This window comes from Rhinolophus ferrumequinum, chromosome 5, assembly GCF_004115265.2.
Source record: "Rhinolophus ferrumequinum isolate MPI-CBG mRhiFer1 chromosome 5, mRhiFer1_v1.p, whole genome shotgun sequence".
NCBI classification, from domain to species: domain Eukaryota; kingdom Metazoa; phylum Chordata; class Mammalia; order Chiroptera; family Rhinolophidae; genus Rhinolophus; species Rhinolophus ferrumequinum.
In genome coordinates, this window is record NC_046288.1 from 83923741 (window position 1) to 83945915 (window position 22175).

Consider the following 22175-nt stretch of genomic DNA (forward strand, 5'->3'; position numbering starts at 1 on the left):
TTCACATCCTTTCTTCATCGCATTCCTGCTGCTCAAAGCTAATGGCGTTGTCCCAAAATAAATGGGGGTGCGGGTGAAGGGGAGGGCTGAAAGAGGAGATCACAAACCAATGTCACCGACCAGCTCTGCAGGACGCTGCACGATTGGCAATTACAGGGTGTCTGTGGGGACTGACAGGGTCAAAGTGATGACACCAGTGGTTTCCAATAAGGGGACTCCTGCAGCGGTGGTGATGGGGCCACAGGGTTTTCAGCAGGTCCTTGAGGACAAAGATGGGCATCTTCTTTATTTCTGCCTCCCAGCACCTACCCGAGGACCCGGTACTCACTTGGCGGTTACCCCTAAATGTTTCTTGAACAAATGGATGGCTGGGTCCACCGGTAAATCAATCCAAGGATACGGGGATGGACGTGATGACCCATCGCACAGCCCCACGGGCTAATTAAGATGGTGGCCGCTCAGCGTGCTGACGCTCACTCGATCACACTGTTTTTCTTACATCTCAGTGGTCCCCCAGTTTTCTTCAAAATAAATCCATTTGTTTCTATCGTTGCACTATGGTTAGGTCTATAAGATGTTCGCTAACATTAGGGGAGGCTGCGTGAAGGGCATATGGCAACTCTGCACTTTTCATTTCAACATAAAAAGTTAAAATACGTTCATTTAAAATCCACATGTTCTGCCTACCACCTGGGGAGGGAGGCTCGATTTCTTGCTCTGGTACTTCCTTGTCCTTACGTGACAACCACTTCCAGGAGGGAACAGAATTGGGAAGGTAACCGACGTTTCCCTCAAGCCCTTCTCCAGCCTGCTTCCAAGGAGAGAGATGAGCCTGGGGCCAGGGTCTGGGCAGGTGCGGCCCAAGCCCCCTTGACTCTCTTTCTGGGTGGCCTGCCCTCAGGATGGAGGCATTCTTCTTCCACCTCTGGGTCCCGGGGGAAGGGTGGTGCTGGGTGGGGACTAGGCAGTGACCCCTTGCAGCTGGCTTAGCAAGGGGATGCTTTGCACATTCCTCTAGTGGCACACCCAAAGTTTAGTTTCATGCCTCAGAGCCTTTGCACATGCGGTTCCCTCTGACTGTAACACCCTTCCCCACCTCACCCACGAGTTGAACACCTCACTCGGCCTAGGGGGAATCTGTTCAGCAGCCAGTCCTTCCTAAATGGCCTCCCATTTCCCGAAGCCAGGTAGAACTGGCCCTTCCCTTCATCACGTATCTCATGGCACACATATGATTGACTACAGAGTGATTTGTCTACACGTGTGTCTCTCCCATTGCCCTGTGAAGTCCCTGGGGCAGGGACCAGTGTTGACTCACCTCTTTTCGCCCTCACACCATATTGCCTGGCATATAATGGGGGTCAACAAACAGTGAATAAGTGGACAGATTAGAAAGTTCTGATTGGTTTTAATGTTTTAAAATTTAAAATATATAATTACTTAAACCAAGCATTTCATTTGGTAGACAAAAATCTTTTCAAATATGGGGAGGAGTCCCACGGTCAGGAAAAGAACCAAACAGTTCTCCATGGCTGACAATGTTAGGAGCTGTAAGACCAGTCCAGGACCTCCCAGCCCTGCATGCTGACAGCAGGGCTGGGTAATTGTTTGTTCTAGGGAGCCGTCTGGTGCATTGTAGGGTGTTTAGCAGCACCCCTGGCTTCTACCCTTTAGATGCCAGTAGTAGCTTCCCCGTTGTGACAACAAAAATTGTCTCCAGACATCGCCAAAATCGGGCCTGAAGAGACAAAATCAACCCCACTTCAGAACCACTGGACCCATCACTCAGTAGATTTTGGTACAGTAAATACTCCCTTTGTTCCCTTCATATTGGCCAAAACCAAGCTGCTCAGAATTTGCAGGGCACATTCCTGTGTTTCTCCCAGGCTCAGATAACCAACACAAACCCCCAAGCCAAAGGCAAAACCACTTGCCACTGAATGAAGGCTTTGATTGCTACCAATTTCTTAAAGCGCTCACTGAAGGTTCTGCTTCAAATATTTATGGAGTCTATGAAATGGCCCCGGAGAGTGAGCAATCCTATTAAATTTATCACCCCAGCGGTGATTTATTGACCTGGGAATTGCTGCAAATGCTTTGTCTAAGCTCGTTGTGGAAAGCCAGGATCCTTGCAGGGCTCAGGAGCTCAGAAGGTGGTGGGAGGCCGTCAGCGGGGCAGACAGGACAGGATGTTCTGCCTTTTTCTTGCAGACATTGCACTGGGAGTCCTGGTTCCATGGCAGCTGCATCCGGGCACATTCCAGCAGCAGGCGTTGGCCCCAAAGGCAGGGGAAGCTGGAGGCAAGAGCATATGAAGTGGTCTCTGCTTCTGCATGTTCATAAAAGCCCCTCTGATCCCCGACTTTATCCAAGGAAGAGACGCGACGATAACTAACAGTTACTGAGCACATCCTGTGTCTGGCACCAGATACTCCTCGTGCATTCGCGCTTTTCCTTCTGTTACAGTTCATGGAGGCCCACACCACCATCACTGCTACAGAAGAGGACACAGAGATTGGGATGGGGGACAGCTCTCAGCCATGTCATCCAGCAGGTGCCTGACAAGACAACCACTGCTGGGTATCCCCACACAGCAGGTGTCCTGCATAACCTTGTTCCCAGTGACAAGAGACAGTGACCTTCCCACTAAGAGGAAGTCAACATCGACCGGATGCCAGCCTCCTGGCCCAACACCCGGGCTTCTCAAACATGCCATTCCACTTGCTTTCATTTAATCCTCCCAACAGGCTATTAGCAGGCCCACAGGACAGGTGAGGAAACAGTTACCTGTTTCAAAGGCTCTAAATCAGGGGTGTCAAAACTGCAGCCCACGGGCCAACTGCGGTCCACAATCCATTGTTAATTGGCCCGCAGCAAATTCCAAAAATATATTTAGTTTACTTAAATAAACCAGGTGAGGCAATACGTACTTCACCTCGAGTGAGTGGCCCGGCTGATTGTGTATTTTACCGCATACGGCCCTTGGTGGAAAACGTTGAAAAAAGTTCGGACACCCCTGCTTTAAGTAGTTTACCTACATTTATGCGGCTCTGAAGTAGCTGGATCAATAGCCAAGCCCATCTGATGTCAAAAACTCTTTCTAGATCACCACCGGCAGCTATTATCTGTGTGTTCATGACCAGCACCCCACATTTACCAAGCCCTTCCCTGCACAACAGCTAAGACCACTGTGCTCATTAATCGGAGACCCACTTGTGCCTTTGCTCAGTCCTCTGAGAAGGTGTGAGTGGTGTGTCTGTGCCTCACCCGTGACACAAGCAGAATGGAGCAAACCTCTCCAGTGAGCCCAGGAGGCAGTGCCCAGTGGCAGTTTTTCACACCCAGGCCTTCTGCCTCATCAGGGGAAGATGGCTAAGAAAGGAAAGGCAGGGAAGGAGCAGAAGTGATGATCATGCAGCACCCCCTACGTACCACACCTGCCTACCAGGTGCTCCCAGCAGCGGGAGAGGCAGGCGAATACATGTGCCATTATGCTTCAGAGATGGAGCTGGAAGGGAGACCCACACAGGTGTCAGTGGAGCCCCCAGGAGGGAACTACCGAGGAGTGAGAAGGCCTCCTAGAGGAAGTGGTGTTTGAGCTGGATTCTGCTGTGTTAAAAGTTGACGGTCATTCCACAGAGAGTAATGTGCACGTAGGAGGCAAACACCAACTTAAGGGGCCTGGACTTTGGAAACCTCCTATGGGCTGGGTACTGTGCAAAGCACGGGAACAAAAACATCTAAATAAACATCCTATCATCTCGCTTTAAAGCAACGAAAGTATCCTGTGACCTTGCAATTATGTCCAATAAAGGAAGAGCTTTCATCCAGTGGCATTCTACATCTGCAGTAATAACTTTGAAGAAAGTTGAAGAACAATGAGAAACTTGGGGACGTACGAGTATGAAGATACCTTTTGGGTCCAGTCATTCATTTAATTTTTGCTCCAACTATTTCCTCAAAAGGTTTGCTGTGGGCTTCTGACCAGTATCACCTGGAGCAGATGTCTGTGGGGTTATCCTCACACTGAACTCCAGATCAGAGCGTCCAGGGAGGCAGACGGGAGTGCTCACATCGTCCCCAATGAAGGCCGAGCATGATCCGGCCACATAATGACCAGAGCGCCAACTCTAGAGCCAGGCTGTCTGCGTCGGACCCCCAGCTCTGCCACTTACCAGCTGTGTGACCTCAGGTTAGCTATTTACCACCTCTGTGCCTCACCTTTTCTCGTAGGTAAAGTGGGGCGAATGCTGCGATCCATGTTGTGAGCACTGGACAAGCTAATCCGTCACACTTGTACGCGTGGCACATAGAACCACTCCAGAAATGGGAGTGGGGGGCGGAGTCCTTCCTCATTCCTGTTCTGATCGACAGCATCATTACAACCTCTGAGGCGACTCTTTACATCCTCACATTTTATGCTGCAGCCACATTTAATTGCTTACAGTGCCCCCACTACTTCATGAGCGATTGCCTCTCCATCTTTGAAGGAGGTGTTCCCTTTGCCTGGAATGCCTTCTACCTGCCTGAGATAATGCAGGTCAAAGATCAAATGTCAGAGGTAATTTTCCTAGAAAGAGAGCAAAGCTGGAAAGAAGTTCCTACTACTAGGTAATAAGCCTGTAGACAAATATTTCAAATGATAGTCACCAGTCAGGAAAAAAAAGGTTAAGAAGGTCACTAACAAAGGCTGTCATTTACTGAACACCTCCCTCGTGCCAGGCAGTACCTTTCGCGTGTTCCAGACACACACTCGGCTCTGCTTATCTGATCTTGCCCTCATATCAGCAGTCGGCTGTATTACGTCCACGTTCCAGATGAGGAGACTTAGGCACAGACGTGAAGGAGTCTGCCTGGCATAACCCTGAATTACAGCTGGGATCTGAATACAGGCCTTCCAGAGTCCAAATCTCATATGTAAAGTAAGTTTTCTCTAGAAACAGTGGTGCTCTGGCTGTAACTGATTAGGACATTTTGTACCAGTAAGTACAACAAGGAAAGCTGGACAAAATATAATGAAACATCTATTTAAACTACCTGAGAGCTACCGAGACTGCAAGGATTTGTGGGACTAAAACTGAAAGCAGGTGAGAAGCCAAGAGTGGCTCGCATGGCATCCAGAGGTTATCGTCCCTCCCATGAAGGCCAAGCCTGTGTGTGACGCTGGCAGCGAACAGGTTAAAAGCTAAGCAGAGCCTTTGGCAGCTTCATGGGGCTGACAGGGGCCAAGGAGGAAGGATGCTGATAAGCACTACAGGCTTTTGATCAAGACCCCAAAAGGCCATGCTGTAGGAGTAAGAGTGAACAAGAAATAACGGACCCCATACATGCTGGAACAGTCCTGAGGTGAGGAACGGTCTGTAGTTGGCCTAGCTGCCTGTCGGAAGCTACAGGAAATCCTCTCTGGCTGAAGACACTACCAAGCTGACCGTCGGATCATGCCTTCAAGTGTTTGCACACAATGTCCAGCACTTAGTGAAAAATAACCAGACACAGAACACATGATTTGACCAAAAACACAAATTAAAAAGTAGATAATAGAAAGAGACTAGGAGCGGAAACCAGACAGGCTTTGTGGGGTTAGTCATTTTCTAGTTCTTGACCTGGGGATGGCTTCATGGGTAGGTAGCAACCTATGATAGTTCACTGAGCTGTACACTTATGAGTTGTATTCTTTTCTATACGTGTGTTATACCTTCAATTAAAAAGCTTATTTAAGAAATTAGGTGACTGATGTCCACTCACCTCCAGAGAATCCAGTCGAGCTGTCTGTGTTGGCCACTCAGCCTCAGGAACGGGCCAGGACTCAGACGGCAAAGAACTTTGGAGGGTACTGTCCATTTCAGGGTACAGGAGGTGTTTCTGAGCTAGAAGAGAATATTTTCAGTCAAGCCTCAACCCGGAAATTTATTCTAAAAATCAAGAAGTCTCTGAGTCTTGTAACAACCTTTTTCATTCTCTTTCATTCCCAGATCCCCACACCCCACCTTAATTTAAAAAAAAAAAAAATCACCCGTGTTACCATCTTTCTAAGTAACCACGGTTACTACTGTAGTTGCTCTCCTAGCCTAAGTTGTCAATCACACACAGATGAGCACATGTATCTCTGTCACTGGAGTCATCCGTTACAGTCCATTTCCTACCTTTTAAAAATTTAGTAGAAAATCATAATTTCTGTGCTATCACACGGTGTGTGTGTCAGCATCATTTTAGTGACGGATATTTCATTGAATATATAGGTTAATTAACAATCCTGGCGTTTCTTTCCCCCCGGGGTTTATTTATTTATTTTATTTATTTTATTTTTATTGCTATTGGAAATGCCCTAGCATGGATGCCTGTCCATTGAGCTTTTCCACACATCTAATTGTTGACTTAGGATGAGTTTCCAGGAGTATGTCATAATAAATGAATAAACGGAGCCCCTTTCAAATGGAGCCCCAGCTGCTGTCCCAGAGGAACTGCCTTGCAGGTCTTATGCCTCAAATCTTTGGAATATTAAAATGGGGCCCTTTGCACAGAGCCTAAAGTAACATTGTGCCCCAAAGAACTGTTTGCAAAGATCACAAGAAGGCAGATACTATGACTACTGGACTGAAAATTAAAAACATTGTTTAGAATTAGCGTCACTATGTGAGCTTATCTGCAGCAGTAGAAATGCCTTCCTTCTGTGGATGTCACGGGTCCCCTTCCCTCTCTCATAAATACCCACTGCCTATGTCTCCTGATAGGAACACTGCTTGGGCTTCTGTCTGAATCAGTGCTTCCCAAATAGCTATTCTTTGATCTCAAATAAATGCTTGTTGCTTCTCACTTGAAAGGCATTTTATTTTTAGGTTAACAAGTGAAACGATGGTGCTGAGAAATTTGACCATTTCTGGAGTGGCAGCATTTTTTCTCATGGGTTCTCCCTAAGTTGTGGAATGAGAAGTAGGGAAGGGAGTAGGAGAAAGCGGGTTTCGATTCCTCATCGTCTACACTCGACAGTAGGTGTTCTCCCACCCTGGCCCACCTGTCTGATCATCCTGCAGGCTTGGACCAAGTCTGAGCACACGGACTATTCCTAATTGAAAACTGCACTGACCTCTTAGAACTGCTGTCTTCTCAGACTCACTGTCCAGGTGGTGGCTTGTCTGGAAGAAAAGACATCTCAGCAGTTATTCTGAAGACACTGGGAAAAAAGCCTTACACAGGTGACCACAACCGGAGCAAAGCAGCGCCCTCAGCCCACCCCGCAGAAAGCGCACTGTGCCCAGAGCCACTCCTCCCCGTGCACAAGAAAGTGCAGGCAGGACCCCTCCCTTCTCTACCCATGACCCTCAGAGTCCAGGATTCGCTCTTAGGGAATACAGGTACAAGGAAACGACTCCCGCCTTTACTCAAATTCAATCTCAATTAGAGACTGTGATAAATGGGTTTTAGAAACTGCTATTAAAAGTGGGAGAAAAGGAGGGCAGCTGGATGGTGAAGTCTCCAGAAATCCTCTCTGAACGGAGGTCCCACTGATACCCTGTGAGAGCTGATTACTGAGCTGCCCCTGGGGCCCCTGAGTCAGTCACCCAGGAATTCAGGTTGGGCTTGAACCTGCGTCCCCTGCACCCCCATATAGACTAGTTGTCCTCCTGAGTCCCATGACCGTATAGTGTCTGAAAGAGGTGCAGCGATGGTAACTCCGCTGGTTGGCCTGGAGGTCCCGAGTGGTTGAACACCGGGTTAGAGTTGGTTTCAGACCAGGAGCCCCGATCTTACTTCCTCGTGGGCTTTTCTGGGGGCTGGGGGGAGAGTCCTACGGTCACTGAGATATATCCCTTCTCCCATCTCCACTGTGTCCTCCAAGTATTTCCATTAGCCACCCCCTGCCTGGAAGGTCCCTGCTCTTTCTTTCTCTGGTAAACTTCTGTGTATGTCAACACCTAATTCAAATGTCCCCTTCTCTGGGAAGCCTTCCCTGACTCCACCTGGCAGAGTTCAGCCACCTGCCTCTCACACAGCCCCTACATGCTACGCTGTGACAACTGGGCTCTATGATTGACCCTCTGAAATGGACTGACTGACCCAGTGACTAACATGCAAGGGCATGGATTATGGCTGAACCACCTGCTGACACTGATCCAATCGCAGCACCACTTCCCGGAAGCCTTTTGTTCCAGCAGTCCCTGCTCCGTTATTGCGCTGTTAGAGCCCTTTGCTTATATCCCCCCAAAACTGTGTGTCCTCGATTATCGTGCCCACTCGTACCCCCGTGCCTTTGCACATGCAGACCTCCCAGCCTACAGGGCCTTCACTCCATTCTTCCAGCTATTAATTGCCCCCCTTTTTGTCTTACCCTTCAAGGCCTAGCTTGCACGCTTCCTCCTCCGGGAAGCATACTCCAAAATGTGTCTCCCCCTCGTCTCTGCTCACTGCCAGTGCTTCCAAGGAATGTTTTCTTTGGCACCTGGGCTTAGCGTTAGTCTATTAGATAGATGCAGACTCCTTCAACTTGAGAAGGAGGTTACAGTGACCTTCACACCCACAGCGCAGCCTTATGGGCATTAAAGGGATTTCGGGTGGCACTGCATGTAGTATGTAACTGGGGATGTCCAGGTCCTTCTCTGCTTCCTGCTCCTCACTTGTCCCATTGGTGGGAGAGGCTGGAGCCAGGCATTCTCAGGGTGAATGTGGTTCTGCTACTTACTGCTCCCAAGGTCTTGGCCAAGTTGGGTGAACTCCCTGAGTCTTACCCTCTCCATCTGCAGAATGGAGACACTCATGTGCTCCTTGCAAGGTTTTATTGGGATGAAATGAACATTTGCTAAATGCTCCACACACAGAAGCAGATGGATAAAGGCTTGCCTTACACGCTTCACTCCCTCTACCATTGTCCACATGTCCACTTTGGGGGAATATTCTAAACCTCCTAAAAGGCAGGAGCTGAAGAGAAAGTAATTGCCTGGATCCTTGGAGGCCAGGCTAGGGGTCACTGGATTAATGGATTACGGGAGTTTCGGGCTCTGGGTCTCACAGCTCCCTTTTGAGAGTGCACCATCAGGAGCTAGCCTGGCGGGGCCGTTGCTGGCTGGTCCCCAGGAACGGGATTGCACACCTGTGTGTGTTTGTGTTTGTGTGCACGTGGGCAGGCTCGGCTGAGCACCCATGCATGCTACACACACACAGACATCCAGGTGCTGCTGTTCAGAGCCAGGCAGACCCAGGAGCGCCTTTACGAAGCCTGGGGCAGAAGTGGCACCCACACCCTCTGCACTGCCTGGGGGCTGTGTGACCTGCAGTGAGTCTCCCAACCCCTCTGAGCCTCGGTTTCCTCTTTCGTTAACCATTAGGAGAGGATATCCTTATTCATTTAGTTAATTATTTCATGCATGTAAGTATTCCCTGAGCAGCTTCTCTGTGCCAGGCACTAGGGAGGCAGTAATGGTGATGGAGCAGCTCTGGCCCCAACAGAGACGTGCTGACCAAACCCCCACCACAGTGGGGGCAAATCCCTCCACATCAGGCACGTCCACCTTCCATGGAGGACAGAGGGGGTGTGGCTAACTCTGTGGTCCATGGGATTCAGGGCAGGCTCCCCGGGCAAGACCACACTTGGACGGTGCCCCAGAGGATGGCTAGGAGGCTGCAGGGCGGACAAGAATCCTGCCAGAGGAAGGGGCAAGTGCTAAGGTGGTGAGGCACGTGCGAAACAACAGGCTGGTGAAAGATACACCACGGTACCCGTATGACGCTGAACTCAGGCCGCTCTTTGTGCGTCTGTCTCCTGCACTGTGTTGCAAATACTGTGAGGTAAGGATGGCTGGATCCCCTTCCTACACCAGCCCAGAGCACAGGTGCTGGCACAGAGACGGAGTCCAGGACATGGGGTCAGTGGACGGAGGGAGGAAAGGAGGGGCAGTCAGGTCAGGCAGGTACAGTAGGCGGGCGGGTCCTGTGCCCACAGCCCCCGCAGGAAGAGGGACAGGGCTCTGCAGGAATCTACCTCGGGGATGCTGGGAGCCAAGAAGGTGGCCGCGTACTCGGCCAGCGCCACGTCGTTCACCATGCCGTGCACCATCTCAGAGAGCAGGTCACTGGCCTCCCCGTGTCTGTGCAGCTCCTGTAGCAGGTGTGTGATCAGGTGGTTCCTCTCCCGGCACTTCTGGACCAGAGAAGCCAGCTTGGCCTGAAAGGGTGGGAGCAAAGACACAGCCGGTGGGTCCCTGGGCACAGGGCTGCCACGGGTGCTGGGGCATCGCCGCCCCACTCTGCGTCTCCTAGCACTGCCTTAGCCACGCCTCCCTCCACCCGGAAGCCAAAGCCAGGGTTGAAAACAAGCTGCCACACAGCTGCACCTCCAAAGGGCTTCCTGCTGCCCTCTGATGCCCTCTGGACAGGTCAAGAGCGTGCACCTTGGATCCACCACTGACCAGCTATGTGAGCAAGCTCCTCTCTACACCTCGCTTTGCTCATCTGTACAATGGGCATTGTTAAGGGCACCAGGACAAAAGGAGACGGAGCAGGCAAAGCGCTCACACAGGGTCGGCCACGCAGGCCCTTGACAGTGCTGGCCACGACTGCCATAAAAGACTCTCTGCCCCATCCCTGTACCTCTCAAGTCCCATCATGACGATCTTCCTTCTCTCTCCTCCAGTTCCAGCCATACTGCTGTCCCCCGACCCCACCCCAACCCTGGAACTTCCTCATCACTCCTGTGTGGTTCCTACATGTTTCAAGCCCAGAAAAGGCTTGTTCAGATTTATTCAGAGGCCAGCCCAGGTGTCACCTCCCTGGGCTCAGGGCTTGGTGTCCCTCTGTGCCCTGGCTTCTGGCTTCCTTCTACCCCTGCAGTTAATTTTTAGATGTGGGAGCTCCTCAACTCCAAGGCTGACATTCCCCTGTGTCCCTGGCTCTATCGCTGTGCCATCCCTGGGGACCCCATGGCCCTCGGGATGGATTTGTTACATGAATGACGTGAGTGAGTGACATATCCACCATGAAATGACCTCCCCCATTGGCACATGTCTGGAGAGGGCGACAGACTTGTCACCTTGAGGGTGGCCCTCCTGCTCAGTTGGGGGAGGGGGTGATGATCCCTTCCTGCCCATCCCAGAGGTTCAAGGTCATTTGCATGTCAGTTTCCAGGGTGTGGTGCCTGGGTGCCCAGTAGCGGCAGGCAGGCAGGCTTGGAGGCGGGGGCCCCCTGGATCACACCGCCCAACACTTCAGGGCTTCATTCATTCAGCCACATTAGTTGAGCATCTAGTATGTGCAGCTCCCCCTGAGAAAGAGGCCATTGCTGACGGTGACAAAGACTCTGCCAGGCTCTTCATAAACCCCACCTCCCAGAGACATAGGGTGGCCAAGGAGTGGACACAGCCTTTCACATCAGATGCAGCTGCGTTCAAATCCTGGCTCCCCTGGTGAGTAACTGTATGACTGTAGGCAAGTCACTGCATCGCTCTGAGCCTCAGTTTCTCTCCATTTATAAAGTGGGGCTCGTGCTCCCCTTCCTGACATGTGGTGGAACTTAAAACAAAATGTGCAGAGCGCCTGGCCCACAGCAGGCATTCCACAGATAGTGGCTGCGATCATTACGAATCCTCACAAAATCTCCAAACCTGCACAGGAATCACAGTCCCATTTGTCGATGAGGAAACTGAGGCCGTGAGAGGTGACATGCGGCCCCTCAGGAGGGGCTGCGCTTGGCACCAGGTTGCTGGGGCTCCGCCCGTCCAGGCTGGCTTCTCCTGGGTCAGGCCTTGCCTCGCGGGTGAGGTGCTGCAGGTGCCCTGGTTGTTGTTTTAATCTCACATTTGTAAAGCACTTTATAGTTGACAAGAGATTATGGTCCACACTTAAGTAAATGACACACAGCAAACGAAAGTCAGAGGGGGGAACAGGGAAACCACGTTTCTGAGAGCTTCCCAGTTTTCTCTCCACTTTTTTTGGATGACATCCATGGACTGTCAGAACAAGCTGTGAGAGCAGCCAGTGGGAATGACTGCCGTTCCATTTCACAGACGCAGCCCCGAGGCCGAGGCAGACGTGGGGTTCCGGATGGAAGAGCACGGAGGGTTGTGCGCTCACACTTCTGATTTAACTGTTCAGGAAACCGAGGCCCCAGAGGGGGCGGGGCTCGGTCAGTCAGTGGGGCCCAGGGGCTGAACCAGGTCAGGGCCCCTCTCTCCACGCTTTCCAAGAAATACAAAGAAGGGGCAGGTCTCCCCGGTCCACTTCACAAACCCGGTGCCATACTTGAGGTTGAATGTGTCATTGCAACCAAACCACATGTCGTACTAGCCAAGAACCAATGACACCTTGTGGGCCAGTAATGCCATTTCGGGGAATGTGCTCTAAAGAAATGACTAAATTTGTGGGGAAACCCTTTCTAATAAAACATGTACATCATGGTGTTGATATACAATAACGCAAGAGAGAGAGGGAGGGAGGAAAGAATAAAGGAAGCAGGGCTGGACAGACGGACTTGAACACCAAGCAAAGAAATGGCAGTTCATGAACTGCAGCCCCTGATAGCTTATGCTCCATTGTGACCAGCAGCTTCAAAGGTTGGCAAGGAAAGGGACAGCCCTTCCAGGTGACACCCTCAGTGGGAAAGCAGGACACAGACAGGAGCATCTGTGACACGTGTAAAACATACTGGAAGAAAGCACTAGCTTCAAATGGGGGGTGGGGGTGATTTTGTGTCTTTCATTCGTCTTTCCAGTATTTTAATACAATCTCTAATGGGAAAAATACTATAAACTTTTTTTTTTGAAAGAGGCATTTCATATTGATTTCATAAACATATTACCTTCAAAGGAGTCACAGCCAAATTCGCTTCATGTTGCTTTTTCTGAAGTTCGTCAAGCTGAAAGAGAAGCAGTGTTGCTGACACGCCTGAGCCATAGTTTACACAGCTTGGTGCTTCCCCAGGAGAGCCAGGCGCCCAGAAGCTGCCTGTGTCCCCTCTTTTCCCACAGGAGTTCTCAGTGGGGAACAGGGGCCTTTCCCGTATCACCTGCTAGGCAGGATCAGGAGAAAGGGCACTCTGAGCACTGGAGAATGAGCTCTGCAAGACTGCAGCTGTCAGGTCAGCTCCATCACCTCTTCTTTCAGGAAGGCTTCCCGGATTCCCCATGCAGAGGTGCCAGAGTTTTTTGGTGTCTTGTTCAATTCATGGATTGCCAATCCCAGCCAAGCCACTACTAGAACTGTGACTTTGTGCAAGTCACTTTTATCCGCCTCAGTCTTCCCATCTATAAAGTGGGGGCAATATTAGGGAGGATTGCAGCAAGGACTCTGTGAATGATTCCTGTAAAGTACTTAGGACAAGGCCTGGCAGCCAATCACACTCAATGACTGGAAACCATCACTACTGTCTGGGGCAGAGGCTCCAGGCATGTGAGTATAGCCAGCTGGGACCTTCCAGCCGAGCCCAGAGCCCCGCTGAACAGCACCGAGGGATCCCCACTGATGCCTTGTAGAGCAGAAGCGCCCCACCGAGTCCTGCCTGAATGCCTGACTCACAAAATCAAAAGATATAACAAGATAAGTGTTCTATGAATTCCTCTCACGCTCTTGTTCCCTCTGTAGTAGGTACAAGAAAGCTGCATAAATAAAAGTCCTTCTTCTCCCCGCCATCTTCTGACCTCTAAACCTATATACCCATAATCAGAATGTATGCATGATGTCTTACATCTGGTTTGTATCAGTTAGTTAAAATCGTGGAGTCATTCCCATAGCAACACAGACAAATGAATCATATTCTTTTAAAGTCTGTATATTATTATTTCATCATGAGGCTGAAACATAGTTTATTTAATGAATTCTTTGTTTATGGACATTTATATCATTTTTATTTCTTTGCTTTTCAAACAAGGCTACGATGAACATTTCTGTGTATCTATTTTGGCAGATACACAGATATATATTTACTCTGAATATATTCAGAGGAAAATTCCAGCTCCAAGCAGACTGTCTTATACTGGAAAAGCACTCAGTAACATTTGCAGGCGTGGATTCGATTTTATCTCTGCCTCAGTTTAGGAAATAGCATGGATATGTTGCTGTGAACTGTGTACTGGGGCATTTTTTTCAATTAAAAAGTGAATGTGAAGAAAGTGAAAAGACAACAGAACGAGAGAAAATATTTGTGATTCATATGCCTAATAAGGGACATATATCTAGACTATATAACAAATGCTTACAACTCAACAACAGCAACAACAAAAACCCAATTACAAAATGAACGAAGGCTCTGAATAGATATTTCTGCAAAGAAGATACGAATTGCCCATAAGCTGATGAAACGGAGCTCAGCATCATTAGCCATCAGGGAAATGCAAATCCAAAACCACAATGAGATACCACTTCACACCCACTAGCATGGTTTTCATGGAAAAGACAGACAGTAGCCAATGGAGGGTGTGGGAACGTTGGGACCCTCAGCCACTGCTAGTGGGGATGTAAAATGGAGCTATCAGACACACTTTAAAGTAAATGTGACTAAAATGCTCAATAATTATACTGTAAGAATTTCGTCATAGAACCGGAAACTATCACAAAAGAATCAAATGGAAATTCTAGGACTGCAAAAAACAAAAAGTGAAATTAAGAACTAAAATGATGAGTTTAAGAATAAATTAGACTCATCTAAAGACTATTATTTAATTGGGAAACAGATTAGAAGGAATCATCCAAACTGAAGCAGAGAAAGAAAAAAAAGAATGAAAATATTTTTTAAAAAACAGACTTAAAAATACATCAGCTATGGTAAAAAGGCCTAAGGTGTATAATTGGAATTATAGTTTTCACAGATCAGTCACACAGAAAGTCATAATACCGCCCATGTGGTTTGAGGGCACAGTGAAAAACCATGTATCGCCTTGGTTTTAGAAGTGGGAAAGCAATCACGTAACATGTCTAAAGAATCAACAATGTTCCCGCTCTTTGAACCAGTAACCCCAGTTCTCTGAACTATCCTATATAAACAATGATGTATAAATTAGTGGAAATAATTATGGATCCAACTACAGGGGAATGGAAATCATTTCCACCCAGTAAGTAGGTGATTACTGCACAGTCAAAAACATAATGACGCAAAGACTATGGAGCAATGGATTAAAGACGTAACACTCCGTGCAGTGTGTTCGATCATACAGAGAACTCATGAGAAAGGAGTCAGACATTACACCCAATTGTTGAAGGTGTATTTTTCATCCATCGGCTTGTCAAAAACAACGTAAAGTTTGGTATCATTCAGGGTAACAAGTACACTCTTTTATTCCTGGTGGATGTATAAACGGCACAACCATTTTGGAAGGTCGTTTGCTATTATTTATCAAAATTAATTACGTACATAGCCTTTGACCCAGTAATTCTTTCATTAGGATTTTACCCTTTGAATACATAGCAGCAACATATTCCCAAGAGAGAGGTATAGAAATGTTCACTGAAGCCTTATTTGTGAAGCAAAGAAACAGAAACAATTTAGATTTCCATAAACAACGAACTGGTTAAGTGAGTTGTGGTTTGTCTCATGAAGAAGTAACATGCGAGATTTTAAAAGAATGAGGTCAGTTTGTATGTGTTGATGTGAAACATCACCAAGATTTGTTATTAAATGGTAAAATCAAGATGCAGAATATTTTAGTATGGTATAATTTCTATATATGTACACGTACACACACATACTGAATATGGGTGGGTAGGGTCAGAAGGCATTGGCATTCAGGGATAGGATGGACTTTGGTTGGGCATTAAAAAATCTGAGATAATTCTAGTCGTATGATTGTTGTGAAAAATCATACAGAGAGGTCCCTTAGATACTTTACCTGGTTTAGTGCCGTGGGAACATTTTGCAAAACTATAGTATATATCAACCATATAATGTCAATTGTATTGATATTCATGCAACCCACCAATTTTATTCATATTTCTCCAGTTTTATTTGCACTTGTGTGTGTGTGTGTGTGTGGACACTAAGTTCTAGGCCATTTTATCCCCTATGTAGGGTCACGTCTCCACCACCACAGACAGACACTGAACCATTCCAGCGCTACAGAGCTCTCTCGTTGTCCCTTACTAATCTCACCCATGTCACTCCTACAGAGGAAGGATTTTACCTACGTAACATATGGAAAACTGTTTGACCTTCTAAACAACCATATATGTGTATATGGTTTAACAGGTTAGATTTAACAGGTTAGCTGGATGCAGGGGATACAGGCCTTGTTTTTCTTCCCTATACTGCTCTACAAGTATACTTTAGAAATCTAAAAATTAGCGAGCAACTGCTCGAAATGGTCAGTGAGATCTTACCTGATTCTTTTTATTTTATTTTATTTTTTAATTCTGAACACTTCCTGCAGGGTGGGAACATCAACTTGTGGGGGGCGGGGGGACATCAGTTTACAGGGGGGGGGGCGGGGGGGGGAAGGAAGTGCTGCCCAGCCTACCTTGCCCTTGAGCTGGTTCTGGAGGCAGAGGGCCTCATCTCGAGCTGCCTGCAGCTCCCGGTATGCGGACCCCTGGTCCCTGAGCTGGCACTGCAGGGTCAGCACCTGGTGACCGAGCTGCCTGACACGCAGCCTGAGGTCCTCCTCGGACGTCTGGGCCTCCGGGTCCCGGAGCTGTGGGAATGACAGCTTCGAATGTAATTCTTAGGTTGTCTCCCAAGTCATTTGCCTTAGCCAATAAACAGTACCTGTTTTTCTGCTTACATTTTCCCCACAGTTAAAAAAATTGGAGAAAATAAAGTAACAGAAATTACTCCAAATCCTATTAGCCAGTCTAATCATCATTATTATCCATGTATTTTCTTCCCCCTTTTCCACTGTGCTCTTACACACGTGCTCATATGAGTGTGTGGCCTGGAACAGATTTCTTGAGGGAGGATGTTTTGAGGGCAAGGAGAATTGCAGAATGACATTCTAACATGTTCTTTTCAAAACCAACTTTTTCACATATATTCTCAAAAACATGCAGAATAACATGGCATTTCCGAGGGTTTGAATAGATATTGTTCACATTATACTGAAACACAGTATGGAGAATGAAATTTCATGTTCAAATCCAATTATGAGATGCTAATTACCTGAAAGATATATTTCCATAAAGCAGAAGATACTGCATACCCCCCAAACAGTTTTCTTAAATCAGTGCAAAACAGGCTCTCACACTTCATGGCCTGAACACGAGTGAGCGGCTTTTGTATGGATGTCAGCAGGGAATTTCAGGGAGGGTGGAAGGTGAGAAGCAAGGGGTGACTTAGCACTGGGGGGGCGGGGGGGGGTTGTGATCAAAGGGTAGTGATGCTGCTCCCGGTGGTTCCGATTCCTAAATTTTAGTTTTCATATATATATATATACACACATATATATATATATGTATATATACACACATATACAATGTATTTTCTATATAACAATTAATACACCATTTATCTCTCTTACATCCTGCTTTTCTCCTTCTTACACCATGCATGCCAGGAGCATTTTTCCGTGTCGTTAAATAATGCTGAAAAGGCTGTTGTTAGTATATACGTAGCATTCGGTGGCATGTCGAAAGCTTAGATAATTCTCGTATTTTGCTGCTAACACTGGGGCTGTGATAAAGACCCTCCCACATAAATACTGACACACCTCTGAGTCGTTTCTTGAGATCCTTAGACAGGGAGCTGCCCAGGGGTCCAGGGCCGAGCATCTTTCAGCTAAGGCGGCTCATGAAGGAGCGGCCCTGCTACGGGCACACGTTCCACTTGTGGGGGCCCAGGAGCCCAGAGGCTTCTGGAACGCTCTTCTCCCTTGTCGCGGAGATCTGCCTTTCATTCAAAGCAGCCACCCTGGGAATTTCAGGCCCACAAAGATCATCCCTTCCACGTGTTCCTGACCTTAGTCTGAGCAGACAGGAGGGGGAGCCTGAGCTGTTCTGTTTGGAGAGGCGAGAGAAGATGGAGGAGAGGGTGAGAGGGCAGAATCCACGTGACTCCTGACTCGGTGGCTGATAGGTGTCTCCTTTGTTGGTAAGGGAGGGGACAACAGAATGTGATTTTTTTTTTTTAAATGAATAGAAATTCAGAGCATGGGCCTGAGACTCACAGGCTGGGCCTTGCCAAGAACAGATGGGGGTGCCGAATGGTTCCATACAATCCCGCTCCCAGACTTGCAAAACAACTTGGCCTTTCTGGGGAGTTAGGTGCCTTTGCTGCTTCCCTCCTGGGCAGGGACGCAGACCAGGGCGCTGTCCCCAGGGTCCTAAGAGAGCGCCCACAGTGCATTCTAAAGAGGGGTGGCGCCGGCCCTGCCTGTCCCATGGGACGGCACCACACAGCACCCCTGTGAATGGACGCATGACTCACATGCTCCCTACATTACGAGCACATGCTCCAGGCACTGGCTGAACTTGGGCTGGGAGCCATGGAGCACGCTCCCTCGGGGAGCTCTGAGTGGTGGGGGACACTGATGCCGAAACAGGCCACTCAGCACAGTGTGGGGGGGGGTAGCCTGAAGGAGGCACTAAACCAGAGGCACCACTGCCACCCGGGGGGTGGCGAATGGGTGACAACCGTTCTGTGAGGTGAGGGAGGAGCACGTGAATTTGTAGCAATAGGCGATTTCTATGGTGTAAATACTGTCACCCAGGCCAACTGCCAGCTACCAAAGTGGCATCACTGAACTCAGACTTGGGAAGACATGTGCATGAGTTCGCCTCAGCTCTGAATCCAACCCGGGGGCTTGGGAAGAGATGCCCCCAAATGAGACCTAGAGGATGAGTTCCCTAGAGAAAGCTGGGGTGCAGGGGATGCGGGGGGCGGATCAAGGGAGTAGGAGTGCAGACGTGGGGACATAGAAGGTGGGGATGTAAACAGCAATTGCTGAAGTTCCCAAGAGGCCACATTGTAACTCACCAAAAGGAATGTGGATTTCGTACCCAGGGCAATAGGAAGGCACAGAAGAATTTTAAGCCAAATCGAAACACGAGCAGGTTTGTGACTTAGGATAAAGGAAAGGAGAAGCTTTCTTCACCCTTTGCATCCTGCCCATCAACAAACCCCATTGATTCCAACTCTAGTTTTTGTCTGGAATCCTCTCTTCTTTTAATTCCAAATTCTTCTAATCTAGTGTCATCTCTTGGTGACATGACTGCAAAATCCGCTTGACTGTTCTCCCTGTATCCACCTGCCCCTTTTCCTCACAGTAGGCAGAGATTTTTTTTTTTTTTTTTAACAACAGAAATTGAATCATGTTGTTCTCCCGCTTAAAACCGTCCAACATCTTCCCAGTGCGTTTAGGAATGACCGTACCCAGGGCCTACTGCGATGTGTCTCATGACAACTTTTGCAACCTCATCTCATACCACCCTCACTCTTGCCCACATGGCCCAGCCATGCTCGCTACTTTCTGTGTTTTCAACAAGCCCGGCTCATTTCCGCCACAGGGCCTAGCCACCTGCTTCTCCCTCTGCCCAGAATGCTCTTCGTCTACTGCTCCTTTCGAACCTTGAAATTTTCAGCTGGATACTCATCTCCTCAGAATTCCAGTTCCTACCAGGTCTAACGAGCTGGGATTGGACAACTCTAAAATCTGGGGGAAATATGTCAAAGCAATTCTTTGCAGGCATTGAATGTCAAACAACGCAGGGCCACAAATCCTTAAGAAAAAGAACACACAACAAGGTGAGCTCCACATTCTCCCTGGATTTTTCTCTGGAACATTTTATAAACCACAGTTCAGGGAAATAGAGCCCAAGCTGAACGTGGTGGCCCTGCTAGGTGGAAGAATCAGGGACTGGAGCTCAGGGCTGCTTTGACAGCTGGGGTTTATGGAACAAAGGAACAGAGAAAAGAGAGCTGCAGAGAAGAAATCCAGATACTATCTTAGAAATACCCCTTGGGTCCTCTGCTGAATCACAAGCTAGGAAGCGTAGTGCAAGACTCTCTGACGCCTAGCAGAGAACAACAGCTGGGGGTCAACTGCTAAAGAGGTTTCAGAGGTCACACGCTGCTATGAAGATGGCAGAGTTCTGGCTGAGTCAAAGTTCAGAGTTCCTAGAAAATGCTCTGGGAAATCAGCTGATACCACTGAAAGGGCGGGCCCTAGGAGCAAGGACCACACTTCAGGAATAAAATCAATCCCTGGGACTGAGGGTAAAACTGAAACTCTCCTGCACAGGAATAATATGGTCTGATAATCATTCCACCACCTGCCAGAACAAAACTCACTCATCATTCTTTACAAGAAGATAATAATCAGGAATCTCTACGTGTCCTACATAATGTCCAACATAAAAATTTTGTTAAAAATTACTAGACAGGCGAAGAAGCAGGAAAATGGGACTTAACTAAGAAATAAAACAGTTAATAGAAAAATAGAAACAGACCCAGAGATGATCCAGGTATTGGGAGTCAGCAGACAAGACCTTCAAAATAATATATATATATATATATATATATATATATATATATATATATATATATATATATATATATATATAATTATATATATATATATATATATATGAAACACAGACAAAAATGGATGAAAAGAAAGACTATTTCAACAGAGGATCAGAATCTCTTAAAAGGGATAAAATGGATATTCAAGACCTGCAAAATGTAATAAATGAAATTGAGAACCCATTGGATGGATTTATCAGAAGATAGGACACAGCACAACACAGGAGCAGTGAATGTAAAGACAGGTCAATAGAAAACGCACGCCAATGCACAAGAGAGAAAAAACTGTAACAGTTTCAAAAGATGTGGCATACAGTCAAAAAGTCTGTATTCCTAGGAGAGGAGAGAAAAATAATACAGAACAAAATATTTGAATAAATAATGGCCAAGAATTTCCAAATCTGATAAAAGACATGAATCTACAATTTCAAAGAGCTCAGAAAAAAACAAGCAGGGAAACACACAAATAAAACCACACCAGGCAAATCAGTCAAACTGCCAAAACCCAAAGATAAAAAGGAAAGCCTAAAAGCAGTCAGAGATAAAACAACATACTTCTTTCAGGAAAACAAATAAACAAGAAAACCAGAAAACAATGACAAAAACAAATAATTTTTTTAACAGAAACTATGGGATCCAGAAGACAATGGAATGAGATCTGTAAAGTGCCAAAAGGGGAAAATATCTATCTACCTAAAATTCTGAATCCAAAAGGGGGAAAAAGAAAAAACTTTTAAAAGTAGAGGTGAAAATTGTTTTCATAAAAAGAAATATGAGATAATTCATCACTGGCAAGACCCTCACTACGAGAAACAACAGAGCTCTTCAGGCAGAAGAAAAACATTCACAGAAGTGGGAAAAAGAATGAATAGCACGGAACATGTAGAGATATGGGTAAATATAAAAGATTATTGATTGTTCAAAGCAATAAGAATAACAATTCTTGTGAGTGTTATCATACATAGAAGTGATATGTAGGACAAAAATTAGAAATAAAAAGAAGAAAGGGAATAAAAGAAGTTGAACTATTAAAAGATTTTTGCATCATGGCAACATGGTAAAAGTCCTAATTTGAGGTAAATTTTAATAATTGATAGATACATTTTGGAATTTTTAGGGTAACCATTAAAAGAATGATGCTAAAATGTATAATAGAATAAGCTAATGGACAAGAAAAAGGAATAATAAAAACTGTTTTATTAATAACAAAACCAAAGGCAGGGAAGGAGGAATAAAAGAAAACAGAACCAATGAGAGGACTAGAACAACTGGCCACAAGGTAGAAAGAAACAATTGTATCATCACATATATGCTGTTTCTAAAAAACACATTTTAAATATAAAGATACAGATAAGCTGCAAGCAAAAAGATGGATGGCATAAAGCTATGCACACCACAGGTTTTCATTGTACACCATGACTTACTGAAATATGTGTTACTACACATACAAGTATAATATACACCTCATATTATAACATAATGAAAAGGAAACCATGTGACTACTTTACGATATCAGACCCAGTACACTTTAGGGCAAGAAGTGTGAGGGATGCAAGACATTTCGTAGCAAAAGAATCAATTCAGCAGGACTACATAATCATCCTAAATCTGTCTGTATCTCATAATTTCAAAATATATGAATCAAAACTAACATAACTCAAAGAAGAAATACACAAGTGCACACTCAGAGTTAGAGGTTTCAAAAAGTATCTGCGTAAATGACAAAACAAATAGACAACACACCAGT

General features: G+C 46.9%; 1 protein-coding gene across 4 annotated transcripts in view; it reads right to left on the reverse strand.

Moving 5' to 3' along the window:
* Nucleotides 1-22175, reverse strand: part of C5H4orf50 (chromosome 5 C4orf50 homolog) — a 99946-nt gene that overhangs the window by 51902 nt on the left and 25869 nt on the right. For 3 of the 4 annotated variants that reach the window (XM_033106697.1, XM_033106696.1, XM_033106695.1), the window contains 6 exons: nucleotides 16431-16604; nucleotides 12785-12841; nucleotides 9974-10156; nucleotides 7085-7133; nucleotides 5746-5867; nucleotides 1504-2295 (listed from right to left, as the gene is read on the reverse strand). In XM_033106697.1, the coding sequence (XP_032962588.1) occupies nucleotides 2053-2295; nucleotides 5746-5867; nucleotides 7085-7133; nucleotides 9974-10156; nucleotides 12785-12841; nucleotides 16431-16604 (828 nt within the window). In that variant the 3' untranslated portion in view covers nucleotides 1504-2052. Of the gene's footprint in view, nucleotides 1-1503; nucleotides 2296-5745; nucleotides 5868-7084; nucleotides 7134-9973; nucleotides 10157-12784; nucleotides 12842-16430; nucleotides 16605-22175 lie in introns of those variants that run through there. The other variant, XM_033106694.1, reaches the window with a different exon arrangement.